The sequence below is a fragment of the Stigmatopora argus genome, chromosome 7, assembly GCF_051989625.1.
Source record: "Stigmatopora argus isolate UIUO_Sarg chromosome 7, RoL_Sarg_1.0, whole genome shotgun sequence".
Lineage (NCBI taxonomy): Eukaryota > Metazoa > Chordata > Actinopteri > Syngnathiformes > Syngnathidae > Stigmatopora > Stigmatopora argus.
Genome location: NC_135393.1, coordinates 1,286,745 through 1,305,211, shown reverse-complemented (window position 1 = coordinate 1,305,211; position 18,467 = coordinate 1,286,745). Strand labels below are relative to the sequence as shown.

Sequence of the window (18,467 nt, the reverse complement as noted above, 5' to 3'; positions counted from 1 at the left end):
ATTGGTTCCCCGTCGCCCCGAGGCCCAGTGAACAAATACCCCTCGAACCAAGATGGGCACCTAAGACGGGTAAGGCGCTGGTTAAAATTATTTCGCAAAAACCAATCTAGAAGTCCCCGTTTCCCTGTGTGTGGGGGAAAAAAATATGTGTGTCGGAGAAAAAGTTATCTGTGTATACGTAAAGGTATAAAGATAAAAAGCAATACCGGATTGTGACTGTGTGTCGGTCTATCTCCGAGGAAGGCTGTGCCTTCCAAGGCAATCCACGTGGTTGACTGTGTGTCGGTCTTCCCGAGGAGTAGGATGCACGCCCCTCCTGATGGGACTTCGAAGTTTGCGTTAAAATAGAGTGAATGTGTAGAGATACAGTGCCAAGAGAGTGAGTAAAACAGAGCTCAATGTCAGAAATAAGATCGTACGAAGAAAAATAGAATAAAAACGGTGATAGCATACGTAATCCTCATAGGAGCAAGTAGATAAAACCGGAAGGGCAGTGTGACGCACTTACAAAACTCGACAATTGCCGCGCAAAATAAGAAAATAAATGACTAAAAAGGCTACCTAGGCAGATAAATAAGATAATAAAAGAAGTATTAAAGGGATGATAAATTAAGACGGGACGTCCCTGGGAAGAGGTGAGTAAAATTGAATAAGAGATATAGCGTAAAATACAGCCGTAAGATAAGACGTTCGTAACAAAGTAAGTGACGAGAAAGAAAAAGAATGTGAAGTAAAAGTGTTTAAAATGAGGTCGGGAACCAGTAAAGAGCTCCCGGCCAACGTGAAGTTTATGCTTAGGCACTTTCCTGATCACTGCGCTCATGCAGAAGATTGGAAAAAGAAAAAACATGGATGGAAAGGAAAGTTAGAAGTTGAACCGTTGGAAGCGATACCGAGAAGATTAGAAGTGAAGAAGGCTAAGAAAGAAAAGAAGCAAGAAAAAGTATGTAAGCAGTTGGAAGATGTCGAAGTGTGGCTTGGTCAAGCAAGGAAGAGAGAAGAGGAGAGAGAAGAAGATAAGGGAAGCAGAGCAAAAAGCATGTATGGCCACTGTGATAAATAAGAGGTCAAACGAAGTAACAGGAGCGCGTAGTTCAGCGTATAATCACCAACCCCCACCAGCCCAAGCTCCCCTCCGCAGGGAGGGGCGACTCCTCAACAGGTTGCTCCTCCCAGACTGCACAATACTCCTCACCCACCACACGATGGAGCCAGAGCAGAACAAAACGTCCGGCAGAGAAAACCACCACAAGGTGGAGCGATAGGAGGAGAGCCAGAGCCCGCAGGTGCCGCTGCAGGACCAGCAGGGGCCGCCAAAGTCCCACCATATGACTCGGCCGACACCCCAGTGCCATTCTACAAGGGAAGTATGGACATGGGTCCGATCGTCTCACCACAGATGCAAACGAGAGGACAAAAAGAAAGAAGATTAGGACAACTCTATCCTTCTCTGATGGCATCAGACCAGTAATTCAAGAAATGCTCGAAGCAGGCATTCTAATTGAAAGTCCATTAAGTGAATGCAACACTCCCATCTTTCCCGTGAAGAAAGCAGACAGGAACGTGGAGATTGGTCCAGGACCTAAGACAGGTCAATGCAGCAGTACAATCCAGAGCACCCTGTGTACCAGACCCACACACACTGTTGAACGAGTTAAAACCACATCAGAAATTCTTTAGTGATTGATCTCCACAATGCATTTTTCTCTGTTCCATTACACAAAACAGCCCAAGGCTGGTTTGGTTTCACATTCGAGGGAACCAAATACACATACACAAGGCTGCCACAGGGGTTCTGTGACAGCCCCCAATATTCTCACAAGAGATCATAGCATGTATAAGTCAGCATGAACATAAAGACACCACACAGATCCTAGTATGTGTAGACGATATACTGATAGCCAGTCCCACAGAAGAGGAAAACAAAGAAGAAGCGATCAGATCATTCAAACACCTGGAGCAAACTGGGAACAAGGCGTCACTGAAGAAACTGCAGTACTGTCAAGAGTCAGTCACCTTCCCGGGACATCAAGTCTCACAGAAAGGAAGGGAACTAACGGATGGAAGACGAGAAGCCAACCAGCAATGTCCGAAACCACAGACTAAAAAACAAATGATGGCCTTCTTAGGCCTAACCAACTACTGCAGGAGTTGGATTCCAAACTATGCAGAACTAACTCACCCACTGCTAGACATGATCTACGCTACTGAGATGACAATTAGGGACCCAGTAACATGGACTGAAGAAGGAAACAGAACATTCATGGAAGTGAAGCAACACATCTTGGAATTAGGAGTCCTGGCGCTTCCTGACTATGAAAAACCATTCACCTAAACAGTGACTTGCAAAGGGACGTTCATGACATCAGTATTACTACAACCACATGAAACAAAGATGAAACCAGTAGCGTTCTACTCAAAACGACTGGACCCAGTTGCAGCTTCTCTACCCCCGTGTACGAGCAGTGTGCGCAGCAGCATTAGCCGTACAGATGACAGCTGAAATTGTACTGTCCCATCCACTCACACTCCAAGTCCCCCATGGAGTGGATCTACTGATAACACAAACAAAAATGTCGTTCCTGTCACCAGCAAGACACCTGGCCATAACAGCCACATTTTCGCAACCCCATCTCACCATTAAGCGATGCAATACCTTGAACCCAGCAACGTTAATACCAACTGAAGAGGACAGAGATCCACACTAATGTGATGAAAGAACCAATGAATTCTGCAAACCAAGACCAGATCTCAAAGACACTTCCATTCCAGACAGCACTTATCTATACGTAGATGGATCAGCATCCAAATCAGAACAAGGGAAAAATCAAGTAGGATTCACAGTCATTACAGACAATGAAGTCCTATGTGCAGAAAAACTGCCATCCAATCTCTCAGCTCAAGCTGCAGATATTACAGCATTAACAAAGGCATGCACATTGTTTAAAGGTCAAAAGGTCACCATCTATACAGACAGCCAATATGCACACTCCACTCTACATGTATTTGCTGCACAATGGAATAGAAGAGGGATGAAAACATCCACAGGCAAATCAGTAGAACACGCTGAACTGCTGAAACAATTACTTGACGCAGTACTACTTCCTAAAGGCAACGACAGAATTAGTAGAGGAAATGCCAGAGCAGATGCAGCAGCTAAAGGAGCAGCACAAACACTCACTGCACAGTATACACAACAACAACAAAATGAGTTAATCCCAAAAACAATCTTAATTGCTATGCAAAACATTGCACCACAAAAAGAAAAAGATGCATGGATACATGATGGCACAGAACAGTCTGCAGACGGCCTGTACACAGTTAAAGGCCTACCGTGCTTACCAAAGAATTTATTCCAAATGGTAGCAAAATTGAGCCATGGAAAGTCTCATGTCTCAACAGGGGGGATTGGATTGGATAACTTTATTCATCCCGTATTCGTGAAATTTCGTTGTCACAGTAGCAAGAGGGTGAGGATGCAGAAATGTGGACATAGTACATGTATTCCATATACCAACAGGTCTAAATACCTACTTTAAAAAACTTTTGTAGGAACTGTTTAACTTGTTGCAGACATAATGTGCAAGGTAACCTCAGGCCCAAACGAGGCCAATGTCCAAAAGGTACCTACCCATTTGAAATAATACACATGGATTTCATTGAATTATCCAGAAGCAACCAGTATAAATACTGTTTAGTCTTGATTGACTCATTCTCTAAATGGACTGAAATAGTCCCCACAAAATCACCAGACGCATTAACAGTGGCGAAAGCCATCTGTAAACACAATCCCAGAACATGGGATCCCCAGAATCATCTGGAGTGACAATGGAGCTCATTTTTAAACAACATAGTACAACACATGGGAAAACACCTAGGAATAAGTCTGAAAAACCACTGCTCTTACCATCCGCAGAGCGCGGGACTGGTAGAGAGAACGAATGGTACAATAAAACTAAGGCTTAAGAAAACCATGGAAGAGACAAAGAAGCCATGGCCAGAATGTCTATCACTGGTCAAAACATATATGTGGATAGTACCTACTAGCTCGGGGTTAACACCCTTTGAGATAGTTCATGGAAGACCATTCTAACTTCCCCTATGGGAAGGTGAACCATGGCAAGAGACTAAGGGTGAAGCAGATCCACTCACAGAGTGGATGGTAAAAATGTTTAGAGAAAAACTTTTCCAAAGTGCATGTAAGCTGCCGTTATTCCCTTTGTCTCCCTTACAGGAGGTGGTGAAGCCAGGTGACCAGATCCTGATCCGAGTCATAAAAAGGAAGTCCTGGTCCTCGCCACGCTGGGAAGGCCCATTTGTGGTTCAACTCACCACCCCCCAGCAGTAAAGATCGCTGAAAGGTCGACGTGGATTCACCAATCCCAGGTCAAGGTAGTTCGAGACATAGGTGACTCTGATTAGAATGGAAGTCGTACGGTTCCAAAACCTTTGTCCATGAAAAACTCATCTGATGTCTGCTCACCTGCCACAAGCACCCCTCACCTAACCTTCACCTCCCAGACTTAGCACCCCACACAGAAGCCAAAATGGAAGCTGTTGCCACCCTCATCACAGTGACTACTGTCAGTGGCAGCCTGGGTGTGGCTGAATGACCCGCCCACAGAGACTCGAGTTGGAAAACGAGATGGTGCCATATTCCTGTTACAGAGAAAAGTGAAGTGGTATGAGAAGAACAATCCAAATAACTACTATGAAGGAAATATGTGGTATAATTTCATGGTGTTCCAGAAGAAACTCACTGGTGTGAATGAAAGTTGTTGTGTGTAGTCGCATACCTATTTCCACAGGTACCCCACTAGTGTACCCCAAGCCGATTGACCCCTATGCCAAAGACACTGACACACCTCCATGATATCCCGACATCCTTATACCACAGTACCAAGGCACTACACTTAAGTGTAGTTCCCCAGGCTAATTCCACAGCACCAAACATGACAGGTAGAAATTTCACAAGGTTCCTACGCCATGATTGGACAGATCTAGCTATGTTAAACAACATCCCATACCCACGTGATTTTAAGGCTGTGTGTTTTGCTATCAACATGTCATTCTGGGGCTACTCTGAGCCGGTAGGAGAAGTCCCCATGAAGTGCTGTAGTCAGGTACTTACCAAGCGCACGCGAAACACCACTGACAAAGCCCAGTTCAATGCCACAGGTGCGCCCCTGGGTGCCACATGCAGGGACTATTACACTCTCCCTGATGTGATGGGCACTCTTGCTCAAGATGATGGGTATTGGATGTGTGGACATAGTGTTTTTGAGCTTGCCCGTAGCTTGGACAGGCTGTCGTGCAATGGTGCAGATAGTCCAAGATGCATTCCTTTACAGGGGAGTGAAAATAACAGTAAGAGATAACCACATGGTTCAGTCTGGGGCACTGATGTTCCTGACCATAAAATGTGGTCCACCTCCCAGAAAATCGCACTGTCAGCACTTCCCTAGCTTGGAGTGGGTAAAGTTATGCTCGGTGTAGAGACACTGACCTATCGTATGGGACTGTTCATTAACCAAACTATCAAGGCCCTACAACTAGCCGCATGGATCATCGACTTCCTCACTGACATACCACAATATGTGAGACTCCAGGACTGTATGTCTGATGTGGTAGCTTGCAGCACGGGGGCCCCACAAGGCACAGTGCTCTCCCCACTCCTCTTCTCCCTCTACACATCGGATTTCAAACATAATACAGACACCTGCCACCTCCAGAAGTTCTCTGACGACACCGCTATTATTGGACGAGTGACGGACGGGAACGACCTGGAGTACAGGGGAGTCATCACAACCTTTGTTGACTGGTGTAGGCAAAACCACCTCTACATCAACACCAGTAAGACAAAGGAAATGGTCATCGATTTTCGGAGGAATCCTCAACAAACCACTCAGGTGAACATCCAGGGTACAGACATTGAAATCGTGGAGAATTTTAAGTACCTGGGTGTTCACCTCAACAACAAACTAGACTGGTCCACAAACATAGATGCCCTGTACAAAAGGGGCCAGAGCCGCCTCTACCTACTGAGGAGTCTACGGTCCTTTGGAGTGTGCAGGACACTGCTGAGGACTTTCTACGACACTGTGGTGGCATCTACAGTGTTTTATGCAGTGCTCTGTTGGGGATGCGGGAGCACGGAGAGGGACAGGAACAGGCTGAATAAGCTGGTCAGGAGGGCCAGCTCTGTTCTGGGCTGTCCTCTGGACTCTGTGGAGGAAGTGGGAGAGCGGAGAATGCTGACCAGGATGATGTCCATCATGGACAGCACCTCCCACCCCCTGCATGAGTCTGTGGAGTCCCTCCGAAGCTCCTTTAGCAATAGACTGCGGCACCCTCATTGCAGGAAGGAGCGCTTCCGCAGATCCTTCCTCCCATCAGCTGTCAGGCTCTTTAACAAAAAAATGGCTGAGTGTTAAGACCTACCGTATGCATTCATGTATATTTATGTGTATGTATGTATATATGTGCTAAACAACACGCTTATTTATTTATATATTTATTCATGTATTTATTTATTAACTTACTTATTACCTATCTATTTATGTCCAAAATGCCTTCCTATTCCTGCATCCTCACCCTCTTGCTACTGTGACAACGAAATTTCCCGAATACGGGATGAATAAAGTTATCCAATCCAATCCAAGGTATAGCAGATGAATTAAAAGCCTTTAGGGAAATGGAGTTGCAGGACCGGATGGTCCTGGATCTGATAACAGCCAAGGATGGAGCTGTGTGCCATAGTCGGAGAACACTGCTGCACCTTCATCCCAGATGAGACCGGCGACGAAGGTAACATTACTCGTGCCATAGCTAAAATGAAAGCCCTAGCCAAAACCATGTCCCAGGATCACTCAGCCGTAGGTACATCACTGTGGTCGTGCTTCTCCATTCTGGTTAAATTTGGAACCCCCATTCTTGTGATTTTGCTACTATTCTGCATTTTTACTGTGTATAATCCCGTGTGAAAGCGTGACCGGACGATTCGGCGAAAGACGCTTCGCCGACGGACAGTTCGCCGAATGGACATTTCGCTGAACGGACGTTTCGCCGAACGGACGTTTCGCCGAACGGACGTTTCGCCGAACGGACGTTTCGCTGAAACATGTTTTTCAACCTCGGCCCGCGGGCCATATACGGCCCGTTACAGATAACATTCATTTAGGAATAACAAGGGCATTTATTCACGGCCAAACACGCGCAGAACAGTACGTGACAGAATAAATAGAGAAAAGAAAGTAGTAGTAACAGTAAGTACTACTGTAATGAAATTGTAAATCCAAAAAGCAAGTAAAATTATTATCTTTGTACTGGCTCTTGACTAATTCATTTGAATCATTACTATTTACTCCCAAATGACACATTATTAAACTTGCATCCAGAGGATGAATAAAGATCAATATTCTTTGCCTGACGGATTTTGTCAGTTGACTTATATAGTCTTATTCATGTTGTTTACGTCTGACGGTGAGCAGTGTTCAGTGAATTTGTTTTGTGATCCATTTGTCACTCAACTACAATAATCCTTTTGGTGACCCTTGCTGACCCATGTGTTAAGGCCATGTGTTAAGGCGTGCGAGTCAACGCCTACTTTTGTGTCACCGCCTATTTTTCTGTCACGTGATCTTGTTTCAATAAAACCCGTTGATGCGGATGGGGTGGTCGGAGAGCACTCAATAATTTTTATATTTTTATATATATATTTTTTTTAATAGGGGTGACCCTAACTTCACAGATTTTCACTTTTCGCGGGGGGGACCGACCACCCATTAACCACGATAATCGAGGTATTACTGTAATAATAATAATAAATAATAATAATAATGAGGGGGTCGAATTAATCAATAATAAGTAACGCCCTGACTCAACATAATTTTAAAGTTTAGAGGGTAGTTGCTTAAATTTGTCCATAGTAACTCGGGACTTGCCTGAAGGTATAGATTTCAGACTCATTTGCACACAAGTATGAAAAAACAAAGCCTTCCAAACTGACAATCAACAACTGAAAGATGTCTCAAGTAGTGGTCAGCATTGATCTTGTGATTAATTCTGAAAAGATGTTTGTAAACAGATGTACATCTTAATATTGTTACTATTAAGAGTACAAATCACTACTGACAAAGACATCAATTTGGAGACATCTTTTTTTTTTAAACATATCACTGTCGCGGCCCGGCAGAAGAGTGGTTAGCATGTCGGCCTCACAGTGGGGGAATTGGGTTTAAATCCAGGTCGGTCCACCTGTGTGGAGTTTGTATGTTCTTTCCGGGCCTGTGTGGGTTTTCTCCAGGTACTCTGGTTTCCTCCCACATTCCAAAGACATACATGGTAGGCTGATTGGACACTCTAAATTGCCTCTAGGTACGAGAGTGAGCGTGAATGGTTGTTTGTCTCCTCGTGCCCTGCGATTGGCTGGGCACCAGTTCAGGGTGTCCCCCGCCTCTGGCCCGAAGTCAGCTGGGATAGGGTCCAGCACCCCTCGCGACCCTAGTGAGGATAAAGCGGTTCAGAAAATGAGATGAGAGAGATAAGAAATATCACTGTTACCTGTCTTTTGAAATAGGAGCAACCAGTGGAGCATACCAGTTGATCCCAACCTCACAGTGAGCATCCAAGTAAATTAGCACCTAAAAACACAAAATGACAGTATTTATTAAATTACCTTAATTTTCTGCACAGGTGTATATTCAATGAATGGCCTCTCTTAAAAAAATGTTATATAAGAGCAGCACATGATTTTAGAAGCAGTAATACTGGTGGTAGTAATAGTAATAGTAGTAGTAGTAGTAGTAGTAGTAGTAGTAGTAGTAGTAGTAGTAGTAGTAGTAGTAGTAGTAGTAGTAGTAGTAGTAGTAGTAGTAGTAGTAGTAGTAGTAGTAGTAGTAGTAGTAGTAGTAGTAGTAGTAGTAGTAGTAGTAGTAGTAGTAGTAGTAGTAGTAGTAGTAGTAGTAGTAGTAGTAGTAGTAGTAGTAGTAGTAGTAGTAGTAGTAGTAGTAGTAGTAGTAGTAGTAGTAGTAGTAGTAGTAGTAGTAGTAGTAGTAGTAGTAGTAGTAGTAGTAGTAGTAGTAGTAGTAGTAGTAGTAGTAGTAGTAGTAGTAGTAGTAGTAGTAGTAGTAGTAGTAGTAGTAGTAGTAGTAGTAGTAGTAGTAGTAGTAGTAGTAGTAGTAGTAGTAGTAGTAGTAGTAGTAGTAGTAGTAGTAGTAGTAGTAGTAGTAGTAGTAGTAGTAGTAGTAGTAGTAGTAGTAGTAGTAGTAGTAGTAGTAGTAGTAGTAGTAGTAGTAGTAGTAGTAGTAGTAGTAGTAGTAGTAGTAGTAGTAGTAGTAGTAGTAGTAGTAGTAGTAGTAGTAGTAGTAGTAGTAGTAGTAGTAGTAGTAGTAGTAGTAGTAGTAGTAGTAGTAGTAGTAGTAGTAGTAGTAGTAGTAGTAGTAGTAGTAGTAGTAGTAGTAGTAGTAGTAGTAGTAGTAGTAGTAGTAGTAGTAGTAGTAGTAGTAGTAGTAGTAGTAGTAGTAGTAGTAGTAGTAGTAGTAGTAGTAGTAGTAGTAGTAGTAGTAGTAGTAGTAGTAGTAGTAGTAGTAGTAGTAGTAGTAGTAGTAGTAGTAGTAGTAGTAGTAGTAGTAGTAGTAGTAGTAGTAGTAGTAGTAGTAGTAGTAGTAGTAGTAGTAGTAGTAGTAGTAGTAGTAGTAGTAGTAGTAGTAGTAGTAGTAGTAGTAGTAGTAGTAGTAGTAGTAGTAGTAGTAGTAGTAGTAGTAGTAGTAGTAGTAGTAGTAGTAGTAGTAGTAGTAGTAGTAGTAGTAGTAGTAGTAGTAGTAGTAGTAGTAGTAGTAGTAGTAGTAGTAGTAGTAGTAGTAGTAGTAGTAGTAGTAGTAGTAGTAGTAGTAGTAGTAGTAGTAGTAGTAGTAGTAGTAGTAGTAGTAGTAGTAGTAGTAGTAGTAGTAGTAGTAGTAGTAGTAGTAGTAGTAGTAGTAGTAGTAGTAGTAGTAGTAGTAGTAGTAGTAGTAGTAGTAGTAGTAGTAGTAGTAGTAGTAGTAGTAGTAGTAGTAGTAGTAGTAGTAGTAGTAGTAGTAGTAGTAGTAGTAGTAGTAGTAGTAGTAGTAGTAGTAGTAGTAGTAGTAGTAGTAGTAGTAGTAGTAGTAGTAGTAGTAGTAGTAGTAGTAGTAGTAGTAGTAGTAGTAGTAGTAGTAGTAGTAGTAGTAGTAGTAGTAGTAGTAGTAGTAGTAGTAGTAGTAGTAGTAGTAGTAGTAGTAGTAGTAGTAGTAGTAGTAGTAGTAGTAGTAGTAGTAGTAGTAGTAGTAGTAGTAGTAGTAGTAGTAGTAGTAGTAGTAGTAGTAGTAGTAGTAGTAGTAGTAGTAGTAGTAGTAGTAGTAGTAGTAGTAGTAGTAGTAGTAGTAGTAGTAGTAGTAGTAGTAGTAGTAGTAGTAGTAGTAGTAGTAGTAGTAGTAGTAGTAGTAGTAGTAGTAGTAGTAGTAGTAGTAGTAGTAGTAGTAGTAGTAGTAGTAGTAGTAGTAGTAGTAGTAGTAGTAGTAGTAGTAGTAGTAGTAGTAGTAGTAGTAGTAGTAGTAGTAGTAGTAGTAGTAGTAGTAGTAGTAGTAGTAGTAGTAGTAGTAGTAGTAGTAGTAGTAGTAGTAGTAGTAGTAGTAGTAGTAGTAGTAGTAGTAGTAGTAGTAGTAGTAGTAGTAGTAGTAGTAGTAGTAGTAGTAGTAGTAGTAGTAGTAGTAGTAGTAGTAGTAGTAGTAGTAGTAGTAGTAGTAGTAGTAGTAGTAGTAGTAGTAGTAGTAGTAGTAGTAGTAGTAGTAGTAGTAGTAGTAGTAGTAGTAGTAGTAGTAGTAGTAGTAGTAGTAGTAGTAGTAGTAGTAGTAGTAGTAGTAGTAGTAGTAGTAGTAGTAGTAGTAGTACATAATTGCTGAGCTTTGCAAGTGGCCTGTAAAAAAAGGTAGATCGTGGAAGGTTGAATCCTTGAAAAGTAGATCTTGATGAAGCTGTAGTTGGAGGAGGACTTGTGTTATACACCCACTAAACCAAAGGTGGGCAAACGATTCTAGAAAGGGCCGCAGTGGGTGCAGGTTTTCGATCAAATCTAGTATGTTAGTAGTTCAATCAGTGGATTGCAGTCAGGGGCTTCTTGTTTTCTACAGAAATCTCATTGGTTAAAGTGCCTTAACTGGATCAGTTACAACAAAAATCTGCACTGACAGCGGCCCTCGAGGACCGGTTTGCCCACCCCTGCACTAGATTTGCTTGCAATGAAGAATGCTTTGCTTTACTATTAAACTTTGCTCATTATCATTAGAGGATTATTCGTTTCACATGATTATATATTTGCTTGCAATGAAGAATATGCTTTGCTTTACTATTAAACTTTGCTCATTATCATTAGAGGATTATTCGTTTCACATGATTATATATTTGCTTGCAATGAAGAATATGCTTTGCCTTACTATTAAACTTAGTTTCATATTATAATTATATGGTTGCTTGCAACGAAGTAAATGCTTTGCTCCTGAGGACCTTAGTTAGACTAAACACCAAAACGCCTTGGACCTTGGACTGCTTGGAGTGGACTAAACAAAGAAGATTCAAAACACCTAGAGCTGCATATGACTTTCAAACCCTCCTTTGTTTTGACTATATTGAGGTCTCACTTATGTTTCCCACCCCTACTTTGAGAGTTGAGACGTCCATTGTCAGGGTCCTTGAAGTTAATAAACAAGAAAAGAAGCATGTGAGGGCAGAACAGAGCGGGGACTCGGCATGACCAGTTCGGTTCTCCTTGCAAGAAGAAATCCAGAAGATTGTCCTTTCTCTTTATTTGTGCGTACATTTGGGAATACCTGTATTTGGGAATGCCTATTGGTGAACCTATCACATAGTACGGACGCGAAATCATGTACATATAGTAGAAATGATGTGTGATCCTACTTCACGTTTTTTCGATTACCGCGGCCAAGTCTGTTCTACATTATCCGCGAAATTTTAGGAAATACTGTAACAATTCTCTGCCAAACACATTTGATGGGAAGGTCACAGTCAGGATACCTGTCCTTTGGTGGCCTTCTTGGCTCCAATACTTCGTGCCTGGATAAGACCTTCTCTTTTCTCATTTCTGTAGAGTTTCACAAGACCATCCCACTGCTTGATGTACACCTCCAAACGCTCCTTCAAATGGGCTAGAGGGTGGAAATTATATTTAAATATACAGAGGGGAATTTTGTCAACATGCAATTAAAATGATGAATGGACTTCATAGAATTATTGTCAAATTTTTAAACAGGCCAATGCAAAAGTAATCAAACTTGACCAATATAGGCAAATTGAAAAGAGGAGCCTTGCATTTTATTTGCTCCCCACTCATTCATGAATTCATACATGTTCCATACCGCGCATCCTCGAAAAGGTTGTGGGTGTTACTTGAGCCTAACCCAGCTGACTTCGGGTGAAAGGCAGACTACACCCTAGATTAGTCACCAGTCAGCCGCAGAGCACACAGAGACAAACGACCATACGGACTCACAATCATACAGCCACTGGCGGGAATCGAGCCCACACCGGAGTCAGGCGAGTGAACCTCTACACCACGAGGCGGTGGCACTAAGTCAGTGCGCCATTATTTTGTTCGTGAAGCCGTATATGGTTAGTAGCAGGTATCTTATACATGGTTAAGCAAGCAATAGACCATTAGGCCATAGGGAATTGTTTTTAATTAAATACAACAGCAAAATGTTAATTGAAGCCTGGTGGTTTTATGTTTGGATGGAGAGATATTTTAAAATACCACATGTTAAACTCAAATAGAAAACAATTAAATTTGAACCTAACTTTCATTGGCGGCCACATTAATTAAACTGAACAATTATCCACGTACACCGGAGTTGTTTATTCTTGCACAGGTCTATGTATGCATACAGAAATGACAGGCGTCATAATAATGAGATGTAATGTCATCCCTCGCTACTTCACGGCTTCAGTCTATTGCGGCATTTTCATATGTATCCAAAATCAAAAATGTTAATAACATTTTCAATATTTGTGCTGAAACTCGTAAGCACTCTAGCTTCCTTGAAGAAGGCCCAATGGAGAACAGCCAGCCACCCATCAAATCATCTTCGTTTGACCATCATACTGCACTGGTCTCTCATTGCCATTCTTTTGGATTAAAATCAAGCGGAAAAGACTTATTGTCCTTGTGGGTACATTACTTAACGTATTTAAATATTAATGCTGTGATCCTTCACCCCTTTGAAGCTTCAGTATATTGTTTTTATATTAAGTATAAAAAAGTCCATAAAAACGTCAAAATTCACGCTGAAATATTTTAACAAACCTACATCAAAGTCACAATAGGAAAATGGAGAACAACAGACTCAATAGGCACCTGTTAACATGAGTTTCATACATTTACGACCCTCGACTCTACAAGCAAACCTAGTGATTGAAAATGCAATAATTTGTCATCAGAAATTTAAAAAAAAGAAAACTGAATTTTTCTTAGTGGTGATGGTGGCCAGAACAACAATGCCTGCTAAATTGACTAGGGGAGGAATCCTGCATAAGCATCTGAAACCACGACCTCACGTCGTTTGTCACTTGGTTAAAACAGTCTTGAGGAAAATATTGGGGTTAGGACAACAGAATAAACTACTAACCGGGCACATGATTGAGGCCTTGTTGGCTTCAATTGCCCACCAGACAATCCTACAGTGACCATTGCTATATCTACAGGATTACTTACTTAGAAAAGAAGACACATGACAGACAAAGTTATCTATCATTTATTTTTGGATTAGTTTAGGAACAAATTAACATAACTCAATACATACTGCTATTTCTACCGCCTCTTGACTGCGTGCACCAGTAAAAGAGTCCCGGGTGAAACACAGATATTTGATTTGTTGCTAAGGGAATTGGGGGAGTCTATTGCACTAATTGGAGTAGGGGGAATGGCCCTGATCAAGCCATTCCTTCTCCATCTATTAGTGTAGGAATGAAAGTACTTTAGGACTCTGTGTTGGGCGTGAGTTCAGTTAGGTATTTCTTCTTGGGTACCTTATCTTCAGTCTGCCTCAAGATGTTTGTAGCGTACCAGCCGAAAGATGGTCAAGTCTCCACTGATGGTTTTCAGTTCGTTTAATTATATTACGTCCGTTTATAAAAACATCCAACAACCTTGAGATATTGTGTCGCTTTTGCCAGTGCTAAGATGTATAAAAAGACTAAGAAACTCCTCCGCGGTTCACGCATCAGCTGTTGCTTTTAAGTTTGTGACCTTCACAATAAAAGTGGGATGGCCTTTAGAGCGTAGTATGGAATAGTTTTGCTTTTTACTTTTGGAGCAGATTTTTTTCCCAGGGGCAAAGGTTTGTCACCCTCAGCTATTGGCCAGTTTCCTGCTTTGAAATAGATGCCATGGGACCAGAGCTACGGTCAGATGCTCAGCTGGTTCAAGGTGCCATGGGCGAAGAAGATGGGTCAGAGCCAAAATTGCTGAGGACACCTCTTTCCGGGAACTGAAGGAGATGTTCCGGGCCCATATGGCACAACAAAAGGCTCAGGAGGTTCGGATGGAACTAGAGTCTGCACGACAGTGGAAGGCTATCCAACTGAGGGTTAATTTCGATCTTTAGTCCCTTGTCTAGGTGGAAGATAAGCGAAGAGAAATACTACACACACACACACACGCGCACGCACGCACGGACGGACGCACGCGCGCACACACACACACACACGCAGGCACGCACGCACGCACGGACGCACGCACGCACACACACACACACACACACAAGGAGCAGTTTTAGACGGCATTGTGTTCGCAATTTTGTTTGTCTAACAGCCAGGCTTTAAGATGATTGGTGAAGAGGTTCAGAGATGGGAGTTCATATATGTTAATTGGTATTGAGTTCCAGGTATGTGCGGCATTATTTTATTCATGAGTACAGGTACTACTGTACTCATGAAAAAAATAATAAGGAAATATGGCCTCATAAACACTCAGTTGATATCACGCGGGGCGGCCCGGTGGAGCGAGAGGTTAGCGCGTCAGCCTCACAGTTCTGGGGTCCTGGGTTCAAATCCAGGTCACATCCACCTGTGTGGAGTTTGCATGTTCTACCCGGGCTGGCGTGGGTTTCCTCCGGGTACTGGCTGATTGGACACTCTAAATTGCCCCTAGGTATGGGTGTGAGTGTGCATTGTTGTCGATCGACTGGCCACCGATTCAGGGTGTCCCCCGCCTCTGGCCCGGAGTCAGCTGGGATAGGCTCCAGCACCCCCCGTGAAACCTAATGAGGATAAAGCGGTTCAGAAAAGCTCTACAACAAGAGTCTTCTGGTGGACAGCAGGGATGGAGTACAACACATTTGTAGATGTCTGAGGAAAGCAAACCCACCTTTGTTGCTAAAATCATCTATCATGACAATTTCTGCCAAGTATTTCCTGGGAGTCCTCTTGATAACACTGTGGATGGTTCTCAACAAGGTAGACCAACCTTCATTATGAAAAACTATCACCACACTGGACGTCAGCAATCTCTCATCATAATGCCAGTACTTGCACCTGCATCAATAGCAAAGATCGATAGAAATTGGATAGAATGTTAAGGTTATTATATAGATGGGTTCAAACATATTTTAACAGTTAAACACATTGTTATTTTGCAGTGCATGAAAACATCAGTATACAATTATACAATGATCAATAAAGTGTCAAAAGTAGAATCGCAAATATCTGATCATATTCATGTACACATTGGTGCAAGGTATTAGGAATTAAAGGAATGTTTTAAATTAAAAATGCTGTTCCTCCATATATATATATATATATATATATATATATATATATATATATACACACATACATAGTAATCCCTCGAGTATCGCGGCTTCACTACATCGTGGATTTTTTTCTGGGGGATTTTTTTTTTTTTTTTACTTTTTTTTGTAAGTTTATAAAAATGTGAAAATTCACGCTGAAACTCGCAAGCGGAGGACAGAGGAGTGGCCTCCGCTAGCGAGTTTCAGCGTGAATTTTCACATTTTTATAAACTTACAAAAAAATGTAATTAAAAAACTACTAATCGAAAGTTTTGCGGTTGATCGTTAAAATATAAACCTTGATACCTATATTCCTTTTTTAATTTGTCTACGTGCAAACAACACCCTCCCTTTCGGAACACAGAAAGCAAGTGATTGTACATTTGTGATTATTATTATTTTTTACACCAACTTCTACACTTTTACTGCAATGAATATCTGCTCCAAATATCTTATCGGCTCCCTTTAACTAATAATAATCAGTAACGGTCCTGGTTGATCTCTAGTTATTACTCAAAATGTGTAAAATAAATTAATTAATAAGCTGTGTTTTTTCATATACAGGGAGGCCTCTGGGTGCTCAGTTTCCAACTTGTCAAATATGTAGTAAAGGCTGAGTATGAGGGTCGCCTAATAGTAACTTAGGTTTAACATTAGAGAAAAAATGAGAAACAGGATAAGTACTCACTCGTCATGCCGTATATCTCTAATTGTTCTATCAAGCGATATCATGTCACTAGCAACCATGTTGAAGCCAAACTCTCTGATAGAGGCATGAATGGTTTCCTTATATTCAGGGCCGAGAACAAATGGCTTGGCTCCTTCTCCTGGGCCAGCTGGGAGACCTGGAGGCTCAGGATCTTTGGGTTCAAAGTTTCCAAGAACACCATTTTTCAAGATTGGGGCATTGTAAACATGAAAGTTGGGTTTGAATGTTGCATACTTCATTTTGGGGGTCTGCCCATTGTTGCTCCCTCCTAAGACAAAAGAATAAGTAAAATATATCAAATTTTGATAGACAAACATTAAATACATAAATTATGTCTCTTTAATAAGATATATCTTATTAATTAGGGCCCGAGCATCTTCAGCGCAAAGGCCCTATTGTTCTTCTAAGGCAGTGGTCCCCTACCACCGGTCCTCGAGCTACCTAGTGCCAGTCCGTAAGAATAAAATATTAATGTTTTCAATATCACCCTCCTACTTGAAATGAGAAATGATTATAATAATAATAATAATCATCATCATAAAAATTGCAATTATGCTTGGGACTTGTTTTTTTTGCCGTCGTGGGTGTCGTTTGTGCACCGACCCCATCCCCACACAATTTTGTCTTACCGTATTTACTCGCATAAAAACCACTTTTGTCGGACAAAAAATGGTGACTGAATCGAGGGTACGGTTTATATGCGCATAAAAACACCACATGCACGAAACTGCAAGTTGAGGGCGCCATGACACGATGATGTCATGACAAAAAGGCGTCATGATGCAATGGCGCCGTGACGTCATGACGCAAGCGAATGCGGCCAATACGGTCATTTATTTCAAAATAGAGAAAAGATAAAACGCTAAACAAAATCTATGAATGAAAATGAAAATCAAGAAAAAAAATACTGCTCGCTTGTGGCACAGCCATCTTACCTAGGTCACGGGCAGCCATCCTACCGTGGGCGCTGTCGTCTAAACGTAGTTAAATGTGCTCTGACTGGCCAGACGAGAGTACTCTTGGTTTTTAAATAAAACAAAATACCACCTTGATTTTTTTATCGTTGTATTTCTTGTTCGAAAGTGACAACTATTGGAGTCATATGAACCATCGAAAGAATTGAGACATTTTGACATTAGAAGCAATATGGCTGCCACAATATGTTGAACTTCTGGTAAGGAAATTGTAATTTATGTAATTAGAAAGCATCAGGTTCTCATCAAGATAGATTAAAATATTTCTAGGCTATTTTCAGGGTACGGCTAATATGCGAGTAAATACAATATTTGCTATAAAAATTAACTTAAATGTTTGTGTCATAGTCAAAAGATATTTTCTTGCCAGAATCTAGGATGCTTCATGCTTGCAGACCAAAGTGATTGCTTCTATCTGATTATTGTGTCTGGGCAGAGTCTTCACAACAATGTGTGAAAAACAGCAGGTAGCTCTGGGGGTTCGGTGTATAAACGATTTAGTTGTGTTCTGGCAGTTATGAAGCTTTTACTAATTTGATCATTCCTGGCCTGTCTAGACATCATGTTCCTTTAGTTGAAAGAAAGGTGTTATATCTTGTGAATGTTTAGGTGAACACCCACTTAAATCATTTAAAAATTGGAGTCAGATAACACGAGGGGGGCATTTTTCCCAAATAAACCATTGAGAAATGACCACTGAAACTGATCCGTGTCTTGTCTGCGTTCTGTCCAAAAATCTTTCAAAGCAAAGAAAAATGAAAAACACGTGATAGGCGCCATTCAATCGGCAGCCAGTTGCATAGCTCCCGAAACCCTCACTCGTATTCTGTGTTTTTACAGCTGTTTTATCCTTTATTTTTATGTTTTATTGTCTCTTAAGATTCTACTTGTTACTTTACTTTATATTTTTGTTGGAGTTATTTTGGGTACTATTATATGTGTGTACTATGAAGAAATATTAATCAT

General features: G+C 41.4%; 1 protein-coding gene across 6 annotated transcripts in view; it reads right to left on the bottom strand.

The window, feature by feature from the left end:
• galnt7 (UDP-N-acetyl-alpha-D-galactosamine: polypeptide N-acetylgalactosaminyltransferase 7) overlaps nt 1-18,467 on the bottom strand; it is a 111,352-nt gene that overhangs the window by 62,981 nt on the left and 29,904 nt on the right. For all 6 annotated transcript variants that reach the window (XR_013301015.1, XM_077605120.1, XM_077605124.1 and 3 more), the window contains 4 exons: nt 16,507-16,795; nt 15,395-15,561; nt 12,049-12,179; nt 8,563-8,642 (listed from right to left, as the gene is read on the bottom strand). Coding sequence is in view for 5 of the 6 variants with exons in the window: in XM_077605120.1 (XP_077461246.1) it covers nt 8,563-8,642; nt 12,049-12,179; nt 15,395-15,561; nt 16,507-16,795 (667 nt within the window). In the remaining variant the exon portion in view is untranslated. The remainder of the gene's footprint in view (nt 1-8,562; nt 8,643-12,048; nt 12,180-15,394; nt 15,562-16,506; nt 16,796-18,467) is intronic.